Source organism: Scylla paramamosain, chromosome 23, assembly GCF_035594125.1.
Source record: "Scylla paramamosain isolate STU-SP2022 chromosome 23, ASM3559412v1, whole genome shotgun sequence".
Classification (NCBI taxonomy): domain Eukaryota; kingdom Metazoa; phylum Arthropoda; class Malacostraca; order Decapoda; family Portunidae; genus Scylla; species Scylla paramamosain.
Window position 1 is genome coordinate 16,881,515 of NC_087173.1, and position 12,886 is coordinate 16,894,400.

Consider the following 12,886-nt stretch of genomic DNA (forward strand, 5'->3'; position numbering starts at 1 on the left):
GCTGTTGTGTAGTACTAGTACTGTGCTGTACTTCACATTATTCTTAACAATGCTAACATTAATATATATGCAGTTCTCACTGAAATAAAGTATATACCGTACTGTACAATGTACTGTACTGTAGGCCTACACTTGAAATACATATTTTATCTGGCACAACACTTCCTCACTGCTTCAACAATAATTCCCATTTATTATACTTCCCAATCAAAGACCTTGTAACCTGGATGTCACAGCCAGATGCTTCTCTGAACAGCTACTTAGTTTGGAGCAAACCTATCAAAGACTCTGTTGATAGTTTGTTTCATGTTTCTGTCTTCATTCTGTTGATGGCAGAAAACACCCTCTCTACTGTGGCACCAGAATGAGGTAAACAGAGGAGGGTAATCATGAATTGTGAGAGATCTGGGAACATGGGGGTGTTGTCCATTAGTTGTGTTTTACCTACTTTGCTCCAAAACTCCTCAGGTTTCATGGTGGCATTGACATTAACCATAGTCCCAAGATAATTACTTAAGCCTTTATTCAATGTCTTTTGCTTGAATGTCAGCAGTAATGTGACCATGGATCTGCAATGATGGGACTTCCTTAGCAAATACCACCTTTGGATTTTAAGCTTTCAAAGATTGTAGGTGTTAAGATTCAAATGAAAATCTCATATATCTGTAACGCACCTTCAGTTGAGAAATCTGGGCAACCTCTCTGAAAATTATTTGCATCTTGCCTATTATACTGGCATGACCTTAGTTCACTGCCTACTTTGACACTCAGATACATCTCTTCAAGGGGCTTGAAATTACCTGGATCCCTGAATCTTATCTGCTTCAGTGGTGTCTTGGAAAGATGGCTTTCTCTCATATACCATAAGAGGAGGAGGCAGTAGACACCTGCCAAAATGATAATTACTCCCAGTGAGGTCTAAAGCACTGTTCAGGGGGTGCTGTGAACTTATCATTAAACCCAGCTGTGACCTCACTGAACGTTTCCTTTTGTGTCTCACAACACAAGGGGGCAGTCACAGCCTGCCCTCTAAAGACAACTCTCTTCCTCCACACAAAACTACAAGCACCTAATAACACACACACCCTTCACTCAAAAATTTCAAAATTATCATGGCGACTCCTACACCAGCCTCGGAGTCCCCATCTGGGGAGGGGAACATAAATGTCCCCAGGTCGGACTGCCTTTCTGTTGACGACCCTAAGTGTTTTGACACCCCCCTCAACTTTTTCTTCATTAACTTCTGCAACATTCACGGTCTAAGATCTAATTTTCAATCTGTAGAACACTTAATATATATGCAGTTCTCACTGAAATAAAGTATATACCGTACTGTACAATGTACACCTCTCCTCTTCTAAACCTCATCTTCTTTTCCTAACTGAAACTCAGGTGCCTGAGGCAACTGACAGTAGCCCCTTTTCTGTTCCCTCCTACTTTCTCTATCCTCATTTTCAATCCAAAGCTGGATGCTGCATCTATGTGCGCAATGACTTAACCTGCTCTCGTGCCCACGCTCTTGAATCTTATGAGTTTTCCACCATCTGGCTACGACCACAGAGTCACTCTCAAACAAAATTTATCTGTGCTGTATACCTCTCACCTAACTCCTCTGACTATAAGAAATTCTTTGACTACTTAACTTCCAAAGTGGAGCACATTCTGACCCTCTTCTTTTTTGCAGAGATCTCCATTCTTGGAGACTTTAATGTTCACCACCAGCTTTGGCTTTCCTCTCCCTTCACTGACCATCCTGGTGAACTAGCCTACAACTTTGCTATCCTCCATGACTTAAAGCAATTGGTGCAACACCCTACTCATATTCCTGACCGTCTTAGAGATACGCCCAACATTCTTGACCTTTTCCTGACCTCTAATCCTTCTGCTTATGCTGTCACCCTTTCTTCTCCATTGGGCTCCTCCGATCACAATCTCATATCTGTATCTTGTCCTATCGCTCCAATCCCTCCTCAGGATCCCCCTAAGCAAAGGTGCCTCTGGCTTTTTGCCTTTGCTAGTTGGGGGGACCTGAGGAGGTATTTTGCTGATTTTCCTTGGAATGACTACTGCTTCCATGTCCGAGACCCGTCTTTGTGTGCTGAGCGCATAACAGAGGTGATAGTGTCTGGCATGGAGGCATGCATTCCTCACTCTTTTTCTCGACCTAAACCTTCCAAACCTTGGTTTAACACAGCTTGTTCTCGTGCTATACATGATAGAGAGGTGGCCCACAAAAGGTATTTAAGCCTTCCATCACCAGAATCTCATGCACTTTATATTTCTGCCCAGAACCATGCCAAGTCTGTTCTCCAACTAGCCAAAAACTCCTTCATTAACAGAAAGTGTCAAAACCTTTCAAGAACTAACTCCCCTCGTGACTTCTGGCATCTAGCCAAAAATATCTCCAATAACTTTGCTTCTTCTTTCCCTCCTTTATTTCAACCAGATGGCACCACTGCTATCACATCTATTTCTAAAGCTGAACTCTTCGCTCAAACCTTTGCTAAAAACTCTACCTTGGACGATTCTGGGCTTGTTCCTCCCTCTCCTCCACACTCTGACTATTTCATGCTACCTATTAAAATTCTTCGCAATGATATTTTCCATGCCCTTGCAGGCCTAAACCCTCGGAAGGCTTATGGACCTGATGGGGGCCCTCCTATTATTCTCTGAAACTGTGCCTCCGTGCTTGCATCTTGGACAATTCTGGGCTCGTTCCTCCCTCTCCTCCACACTCTGAATATTTCATGCTACCTATTAAAATTCTTCGCAATGATATTTTCCATGCCCTCGCTGGCCTAAACCCTCAGAAGGCTTATGGACCTGATGGGGTCTCTCCTATTGTTCTCTGAAACTGTGCCTCCGTGCTTGCACCTTGCCTAGTCAAACTCTTTCAGCTCTGTCTGTCAACATCTACCTTTCCTTCTTGCTGGAAGTTTCCCTACATTCAGCCTGTTCCTAAAAAGGGTGACCATTCTAATCCCTCAAACTACCATCCTATTACTTTAATTTCCTGCCTATCTAAAGTTTTTGAATCTATCCTCAACAGGAAGATTCTTAAACATCTATCACTTCACAACCTTCTATCTGATCGCTAGTATGGGTTCCGTCAAGGCCGCTCTACTGGTGATCTGGCTTTCCTTACTGAGTCTTGGTCATCCTCTTTTAGAGATTTTGGTGAAACTTTTGCTGTTGCCTTGGACATATCAAAAGCTTTTGATAGAGTCTGGCACAAAGCTTTGATTTCCAAACTACCCTCCTACAGCTTCTATCCTTCTCTCTGTAACTTCATCTCAAGTTTCCTTTCTGACCATTCTATTGCTGCTGTGGTAGACGGTCACTGTTCTTCTCCTAAATCTATTAACAGTGGTGTTCCTCAGGGTTCTGTCCTGTCACCCACTCTCTTCTTATTATTCATTAATGATCTTCTAAACCAAACTTCTTGTCCTATCCACTCCTACACTGATGATACCACCCTGCACTTTTCCATGTCTTTTCATAGATGTCCAACCCTTCAGAAAGTAAACATTTCACGCAGGGAAGCCACAGAACGCTTGACTTCTGATCTTTCTAAAATTTCTGATTGGGGCAGAGCAAACTTGGTATTGTTCAATGTCTCAAAAACTCAATTCCTCCATCTATCAACTCGACACAACCTTCCAGACAACTATCCCCTCTTCTTCAATGACACTCAACTGTCCCCTTCTTCTACACTGAACATCCTCAGTCTGTCCTTTACTTATAATCTGAACTGGAAACTTCACATTTCATCTCTAGCTACAACATTTTCTATGAAGTTAGGCATTCTGGGATGTCTCCACCAGTTTTTCTCAACCCCCCAGCTGCTAACTCTGTACAAGGGCCTTATCCGTCCATGTATGGAGTATGCTTCACATGTCTGGGGGTGTTCCACTCATACTACTCTTCTAGACAGGGTGGAATCAAAAGCTTTTCGTCTCATCAACTCTTCTCCTTTAACTGACTGTCTTCAGCCTCTCTCTCACTGCTGCAATGTTGCATCTCTAGCTGTCTTCTACCACTATTTTCATGCTAACTGCTCTTCTGATCTTGCTAACTGCATGCCTCCCCTCCTCCCGTGGCCTTGCTGCACAAGACTTTCTTCTTTCTCTCACCCCTATTCTGTCCATCTCTCTAACACAAGAGTTAACCAGTATTCTCAATCATTCATCCCTTTCTCTGGTAAACTCTGGAACTCCCTGCCTGCTTCTGTATTTCCAGCTTCCTATGACTTGAAAAAGTCATCCTTTAATTTTTTACTACCCCTTTGGACCCTTGGGACTGGCATTTCAGTGGGCATTTTTTTTTTTTTATTGGATTTTTGTTGCCCTTGGTCAGTGTCCCTCCTACATAAAAAAAAAAACTCTGGAACTCCCTGCTTGCTTCTGTATTTCCACCTTCTTGAATTCCTTCAAGAGGGAGGTTTCAAGACATTTATCCTTCAATTTTTGACTACCGCTTTGGACCCTTTTATGGGACGGGCATTTCTGTGGGCATTTTTTTTTATTGGATTTTTATTGCCCTTGGCCAGTGTCCCTCCTACATAAAAAAAACAAAACAAAAACAAACAAACAAACAAACAAACAAACAAACACTCCAATACTGTCCTTAAAGGCACATCCACACTATGCCTGATGCTATGCTACATGTCATGCTGCAGTGAGAGTTTTCCCATATATGCAGTGATTGAGGCGGCATGCTGCGTGTCACAGCCAAGTCTGGCCTGTGGGCATTTCATGACTTGGTAACATGCAGCAGGTCAGTTGGATTCTGAGGCCACTGCTCACTCACTCTGCTATGTCCATGGCAAACCAAAACATTGAGTGGACCCGTGGCAACACTCAGCAGTTCACCAAAATCTTGGAAGAGGATCCATGCCTATGGCAAATTTGAAATAAAAACAAATTATAGAATGAATTCACAAACATTCTGATGTAGTTCTTAAAATTATTGTGGAATTCTCTTTCAAGTTCTGAGAAAATTTGTGTAAAACTTCCCTTTATGCTCTACCTGGAAATCTATCCCTTGCACCAAAGCTTCCTTTTCTTTCTTTTTTTCAACTTTGTGCAAGCTGACCCACAATGCACCACAAAAATGCCTCTTGATGACCAGTGTTGGCGGTGGCTGCATCCATACATACAGCAGCTTCAGCAGTTCAGATGCTACTGGCTAGTGCGGCAGTGCACTGGGCCGTGTCCCATTGCGTGGATATTTAACTCCTCCAACCCCCTCCTAACGCTGCCTCATGTAGTGTGGCAAGAGGTGTAGGGAAGATGCATCTTTAAGAACATGACACTGAATGATAGAGGGCATGAACTTGGGTACTCTCAAACTACGTCAGCTTATTTACATTGTTCAATATTGGCAAAACTAAATCAAGGAATAGATAGTAGACTCTTATGAAGGGGTTAGTCAGCATTTGTAAGATGGTTTCTGTAGTAATAAGTCTATCAACCATTACTGCACTCATGAAATACAGTTCAAGTTCCTGATATTGTTCTAACAGCAGACTGACTACCATGTGCAATGAAAGCCATCTAATTTGGCAAGGATGCAGTATTTCATGGGGCTTAACATTTGTGAACACTTGAAACTCTTCTAATTCACCTACCCTCTTGGGACTACAATTAAAGTAATCATAAATGTCTCTAGCTAGATCTTCAACTGATCTAGGATGTTTAAGCCAGGCATTAGAGGTACAGAGAGAAAATGAATAGCATATGCATTTCATTATAAATGAATATGGGACATCATCCTTTAATAAGTCTGATAAAGAATTATGTGCCCCTAACATGGAGTTGGTCCTGTCTGCAGCAAAGCCTATTAGATTTTCCTTAGAGGGTATGTTATTTTCAGTGAAAAATCTATCCATGCTATCATAAAATATTTGAGCTGTGCCATTTTTCAAGGGTTTGAGTTAAAAAAAGTCTATAACTGAATCATTATCAGTGACTCTTGCAACCATGCATAGGTGTTTAACACAACCTTTGTCAGTTGATTCATCCACAATCAATGAAAATTTATATTCTCTCAAAAGTTTAAGATGTTGTTCCAGAGATTTTTTCCAGTTACACTAGTCAACATTCCAATAACTTTAGTTCAGCCACATTTAGTTTTCAGCTATTTTAGAATCCCTGCATACAGTCTTCATTAACTTAGGGAGATGGCTCACAACCGACATAGGTGAATCATGTTCTGCTATAAAACCTGCTAATCTCAATTCACCTTCTTTGATATTGTTATCAGTTTTGGACACCATCAAGCTTGATAGTGAACTCTGACCTTTTTACTGCCTTTTGTGTTTTTTTTTTTTTTTTTCACTGTGTCACTTCATATCTGTTTTCCCTGCTGTCAGTTTAAGATACTCATCACAAGCAGTACAGCATACATAGCCATCTCCATTTGAGCTCTGTTTTATCCAGGCTTTAAGTAAAGGATCACTCTCAAACTCTTTATTATATTTCTGTGAGTTTTTTTCTTTTTACTACCAGTTCTCTTCTTATCATATGAATTGTATCCCTCATTATTACTGTTGCCACCTGACACACCTACAAAAAATAATTTAAGTATCAAGTTTCTGTGCCATGATACAACATACAAATTTAACCGTTGCACTATGACCCAGCACTGTGGCACACCCCAGGTAGCAGCAGTAAACTATGCAGCAAAGCAATGTCTTGGCAGCCAGAGTACCCCTAGTGAACAGTTCATGATGTCGGCTGCACTGTAAGGTTTAAGGTGTATAACAGCCATTGCCTGTGGGTTTCTCTGAAAAACAATTCCACAAGGATTTTCCAACCTTAAACAGTAAAATTTAAACAAACTATCAATACCCAAACCCCTGACATGTCCTTATCCATTCTAACCTAATCTCAGAGGCCAGAGTATTCCCTGTAGCAAGTTGCCCTAGTTATTAAAGCACAGCATGCACTAGACCTAAAGCAAAAATACTGTAAGTCAGGGATACACAACATTAAGAACGGCCTATCATGTGTGGCAGTTAAGTATTAATCATCATTATTTGTTAGTAATGTAAGCCAATACGTTTGTTCATAAAGCATATAGACTTAATTTTTGTCTTTAAATCTTGTGGCCCTCAGTTACTTATCAGTGTATTGATAGTCTTAGATGCCCAAAAAATTGTGTATCACTGACGTTAATTGCACTACAGTTAATAGTAGCCTACACTTGCACTGTCCAAACATCAAATAATTAACCAATCAATGGCAAGCATTGTATCTGTTGCATGCTTTGGGCCAGCAAAGTTTGTTTATATAACACAACATGCATTACGCCCATGGTTAAATCAGTTTCAGTACAAACCTATTGCTGATAGTGTAAAACATGTTCACTTTAGTTATTCCCACACTTAATCCTACGAGCCACAAAACGCCGCCATAGGTCCGAAGCGGTCTTCTTTGAACTTGTTTACAAACACAGCTGAGTGTAAGTCAGAAAATGAGCAGTAGATGGCTCCAGGTTCATTATAGAGGATGAAAAAAAAAAAAAAAAGATCAAGGAGTAACAATAAAAAAAAAAAGTTCTATCATAGTTTGCCTTGGAGTCTCAAAAATCTGTATATTCAGCAGAATAATTTAGTAAAATCTGAAAATCTGAAATGAAGCACAAAATATGTAGATCTTATAATTAATCTGTGACCCCGGCCTGTCCCTCCGCGTTACGTGCCCGCGATGCGTGGAGGCAAACAAAATTTCGTAATGTGTGTAAGTCGACCAGAGTATTATATGGACATTGATATGACCAGAGCAGCAGAGTTGCCGACGTGATGAGAGAGAGAGAGAGAGAGAGAGAGAGAGAGAGAGTTTTCAGCTATCTTAGTCTCTGCATGGTCTTCATTAACTTGTGGAGATGGTCCGCAACTGACATATATATATATATATATATATATATATATATATATATATATATATATATATATATATATATATATATATATATATATATATATATATATATATATATATATATGTGTGTGTGTGTGTGTCTGTGTGTGTGTGTGTGTGTGTGTGTGTGAAGAGAATCTCGGAGTTTTTTTTTTCACTCTTATATTATAGTATCAATTTGTTTTCTTAAGTGGAAGTATTCATGCTGGCATAATAGCGCCTTCATTGATGCATATAGGAAAACAACACATTGGGAAGCACACGCTACATACAAATTTGTGACGCTGTGTGACGGCACGCTCCTCCCACCCCGTCCCACTCGCAACCCCTGCCAGCCAACCTCAACTCGTCAGCTGAGTGAGGTGACAGTCAGGCGCCGCAGCTCACGGAAGAAGGACTGAGTGCCGCGGCTCTTTGGGCAGGACTGACTGACTGGGGCCTCTGCTAGCGATCGTGAGTGTTTCCCTGTGAGCTGTGTGTCTGTCGAGACAGGGTGCTTAAGCCATGCGGCACATACAGCGGGCGGGATGTAGTGCAGCAGGGCGACGTGGCTCCTGCAGTGCAAATATTAACTGAGTGGAGTGTTGGTTCAGTGACCTCATCCCTGCCAGCAGTGCAGGGCGCCCTGCACTGCCCCGGGGCACACTGTGGCGGCGGCAGTGTGCTGTGGTCCCTGAGGACACGACAGGGGAATTCGAGCCTAACTGCCAGGAACTTTATTCCATATTATTACTTCGCCTTGCTGTTGCAGATTAAACTTTATTTTTTTGATAACCAATATTTTATATTTCATTATTTTATAGATTGATAGCCTAGGTGCGTGGTGCTTCCCAGGTACATGATTTTTTTTCCAAGAGTATCTGGAAATACTGGGATACATGTAAGGGTGCATGACAGGGCTCTGTGTGTATAGTGCACGGTAGGAGAAAGGAACACATTACTGAAGGAATGAAGATGAGAAGCACAGTGTATCACCCCAAACCAGAGCATCACACCTGTATAGGATCAAACCATGGCACAACTAGAACACATTTAGCACCCTGTGCAGTTGATCTGGATAATCATATAAACCTGAACATCAGGAGAAAGGTGTTGTGTTGGTAATGAAACCTGCCGAGCATGAAAGCCTTGCACACTAATAATCAAGCAATATGTGCACTTGTGCTAAGTAGGGTTTCTGTGTTTTGGAAGGTGGAAGAAGGTATAGTGAGGATGGTATGCAGGCAGTGCTAACACTGAAAGATGCTGGCCTACAAGATAAAGCCATAATGATGTGGGGTTACCAGCAGAGTTGGCCTGTTAACAAGTTAAAGCAGTTGTGGGAAAGCAGCAGAGGCAGGAGGAGTGAGGGTGATGTGGCAGGTAGTGTGTGGTGGAGCACAGGTTCACCCTCACTAGTGAGTTCCATCAGTGAAATGGCACATCTATGAATGGTCTTACACTCACAGAAACAAATACTATCTAACATGAAGTGGGACTCCCATGAACTGCAACAAAGCCATGCTCATTACCCTATATCACACTTTTGTCTGTGCCAGTTGAACTGACTGCCATGCCTCAATCTTGGTCATGTAACATAGGACACATTTCATAACTAAATCTAATCAAACAGTTTAACTTACTAGCTTGAATAAGCCCTAAAAGTCTTGCTAATTAATGGTGAAGAATGATGAATTATAGGTGTGACAAAGAAAGAGATCCTCAAGTGTAATGAAGCACCATTTGTGATTGATTTGATTATGATGCAGTAAAGCAGCAGTCGCTGCACAATGCATGTTGAGGAATTGCAGGTTAATAAAAGGACTATATTTCGTCACTATGATTCCTAGTAGGGCAAAGGCGAAGTTCTGAGTGAGTGTTCGTGAGAGTGTAAGGTGAGCGTTGTTTCATTTCCTCTGCAGGTGAAGGATGGTGGTGAAGAACGTGTGCTGCATTGGTGCAGGCTACGTGGGCGGCCCCACCTGCAGTGTCATAGCCTGGAAGTGCCCTGACATCCGGGTCCATGTTGTTGACAAGTCTGAGATGAGAATCAAACAGTGGAACTCTGATAAACTTCCCATATATGAGGTAAGCAGCATAATGAGGAGCTCTGAATATTGCCCTCAGCAGCTGTATCAAGCAAGGCCTTCCTTCCTGTGAAATACTTGTGTGATAATAAGATATCTTTGTATAATTGCTTTGTTATAGTCATGTTGTACTAGGTGATGTCATTACTGCCTTGTAATGGAGGAGGTTGTGAGGTATTGTGATGGAAAGTGTGAGGTGTTGTGAAGGGGGAAGATGTGAGGTGTTGTGATGGAGGAGGGTGTGAGGAGCTGTGATGGAGGAGGGTGTGAGGTGTTGCACTGCTTACCCTGCAGCCTGGCCTGGAGGATGTGGTCCGTGAGTGCCGAGGAAGGAATCTCTTCTTCTCCAACAACATTGAAACTGCCATCAAGGACGCAGACCTCATCTTCATTTCCGTGAACACACCCACTAAGACCTATGGCATTGGGAAGGTAAGTAGCAGCATGCTGTTGATTTTTCAAAGTGACATTTGGGTTAAAAGAAGTTGCTTGTGCTTTTCTGTTATCTTTATGGTTGCTGACAGTGTGTGTTGCCATAGAAGCAAACGTTCTTTAGACAGAAGGATCTGTAAGAGGCCTAGTAATGGGAATGGCCATCCTGTTACATCTTGGGGTCATGAAATCCTGTTTTAGGTACAGGAAGGCATTGCAGCACCACCTTGGTTGAGGAAGAAGAAAAGGAGAGGACAACAAATTATCGCTGTAGTGAAGATGAAAAGCTGAGATTCTGAAAGAAGGATAGTGAAAATGTTATGTTGCTTATACTAAAAGATGCTAATCTATAAGCCTTGTGTGGCTTGCCAGCAGAGTTGACTATTAATGAGTAAAGGGGTTGTGTGTGGAGGACAGCAGGTGGAGGACAGGAGGAAAAGAGGCAGGGAGGGTGTGGTCACCCTTGCCAGTGGTGAAATGGCACATCGGTGAAACGTCTTGCATTCCCTGGGTGACACTGTGGCTGAGGCTGAACACCTGCTCCTGTATCAGAGAGTGAGGCAAGGTCTGTGCTAGTGTGCCATTCAGACCACGTTAAGAACACTGTTCTCTTTAGTGCAGTCTTCTGGACACCAGCCAGCCAGTGGGACTTGAGGTTGTTGGCAGAGGATTTGTGGTTATGAAACACCTGGTGGAAAAACAGGACTAGGCTGTTTTTTTTTTTGTTTTCTTTTCCACACCAATAAGAAAGTCAGGTCTCCATCATGTCAGGAAGTCAGATGGCAATAGTGATACATACATCCAGATGATGACCATGAGGTGTGTATTGTGGAGTAAAGAATGCAGAAACCTGAAGGCCAAGGAGATCAGTGTGCTAGTGAGGACAGTGATGCTGGTGTAAATAATTTGACTGATACATTTTCTGGCTGAACAGGAGATTGAAAATTATGTTGCTACTGATTTGATATCCAAAGAGAAATAGGTCTAAAGTGTATTTGGACAAATGAGATGAGAACTGTTAACATCAGGAAAGCTGTAATTGTGAGATCTGCATGTAACCCCAGTGGTGAAGAATTCTGCTATCATTAAATACACTTTTTCATCTTACAAGAAGGCCAGTAGTAACAAAAGTTAAGAAAATAGACCTTTAATTGTATCTGGAGAGAGAGAGAGAGAGAGAGAGAGAGAGAGAGAGAGAGAGAGAGAGAGAGAGAGAGAGAGAGAGAGAGAGAGAGAGAGAGAGAGAGAGTACAAACCAAACTTACAAAAGAGAGAGAATACTGCACTTCCTTCACTCATGATCTGTATTTGCATTCACAACAATTGCAGTTTAGTTCCCAGCAGTGTTATGAGGCTGCAGGTGAATCTCTCAATTTTTATAACTAGAATTTCCTTCCATTAATGACATTGTTTTTATCTTCCCTGCACTGCTTGGCCATGGATTTTGTTTAGGTTCCTTAACTCATTCACTGCTATTTGGTATGTTTCTTCTCACCCCCACAGCCAACTAAACACATTACACTGGCTAGAAATTGCAAAATCATTTCCCTTTCATCCCTTATTGCAGGTGCTTACAAAGATTCCATGCATTGCTTTTAGTGGTGTGAAATGCATATCACTGCAGTAGGGTTAACAGAAAGAGAGAGAGAGAGAGAGAGAGAGAGAGAGAGAGAGAGAGAGAGAGAGAGAGAGAGAGGATCTATGTATGTATTTTTACTTTTACAGAATTCAGTTTATTTCATCCTGTTTTATCAATGAAGTGTGTTCTGTATTCTATGTATACTGTTTGCTGCACATTCCAGTTTCTGTATTAATGCATTCCACTGATATGTTGCTCTGCTCACTGAACTTTTTCTCACACTTGTCTCCACTTGTCTTCTTGAGTTTCTTGCTGTGTCCTTCCTCTTCATGTTGGGTTTCCTGGTTGTCACGTCTCTCTCTCTCTCTCTCTCTCTCTCTCTCTCTCTCTCTCTCTCTCTCTCTCTCTCTCTCTCTCTCTCTCTCTCTCTCTCTCTCTCTCTCATTAACTTCACTTTTTTTTTGGGGGGTAGCTGTAATTTTTCTACAGTACTCTGCCCTCTTATCTTATTCATCAGAGAATTAGTACCTCTCTTACTGATGTTCTTTTTTTTTTTTTTTTTTTTTTTTGTGTGTGTGTGTGTGTGTGTGTGTTTTAGCTCTTATCATATACGATTTATTGCAAGATAAACGATAAGTATTTCACCAGATAACCAACCTTCACACACACACACACACACACACACACACACACACACACACACAGTAAGCCGACATTACAATTAATTAAGTACCCCCTTCCTCCACACCCATCCCCACTAACATGTATTATTTTCATCCTTTTGGCTTCATTTACCTTAATAAACCGTTAATTGACACACACACACACACACACACACACACACACACACACACACACACAGTCTAGCAAGCTGCCCCTGGAAATTA

General features: G+C 41.7%; 2 protein-coding genes across 4 annotated transcripts in view; one reads left to right on the forward strand and one right to left on the reverse strand.

Moving 5' to 3' along the window:
- LOC135112294 (uncharacterized) overlaps positions 1 to 7,483 on the reverse strand; it is a 41,145-nt gene extending 33,662 nt beyond the window's left edge. For 2 of the 3 annotated variants that reach the window (XM_064026610.1, XM_064026607.1), the window contains exon 1: positions 7,342 to 7,483. The gene's annotated coding sequence lies outside the window, so the exon portion shown is untranslated. The remainder of the gene's footprint in view (positions 1 to 7,341) is intronic. The other variant, XM_064026608.1, reaches the window with a different exon arrangement.
- Positions 7,484 to 8,220: 737 nt separating this feature from the next.
- Positions 8,221 to 12,886, forward strand: part of LOC135112296 (UDP-glucose 6-dehydrogenase-like) — a 40,070-nt gene continuing 35,404 nt past the window's right edge. The window contains exons 1-3 of the mRNA XM_064026615.1: positions 8,221 to 8,375; positions 9,824 to 9,989; positions 10,283 to 10,420. Of these exons, the coding sequence (XP_063882685.1) occupies positions 9,831 to 9,989; positions 10,283 to 10,420 (297 nt within the window). The 5' untranslated portion in view covers positions 8,221 to 8,375; positions 9,824 to 9,830. The remainder of the gene's footprint in view (positions 8,376 to 9,823; positions 9,990 to 10,282; positions 10,421 to 12,886) is intronic.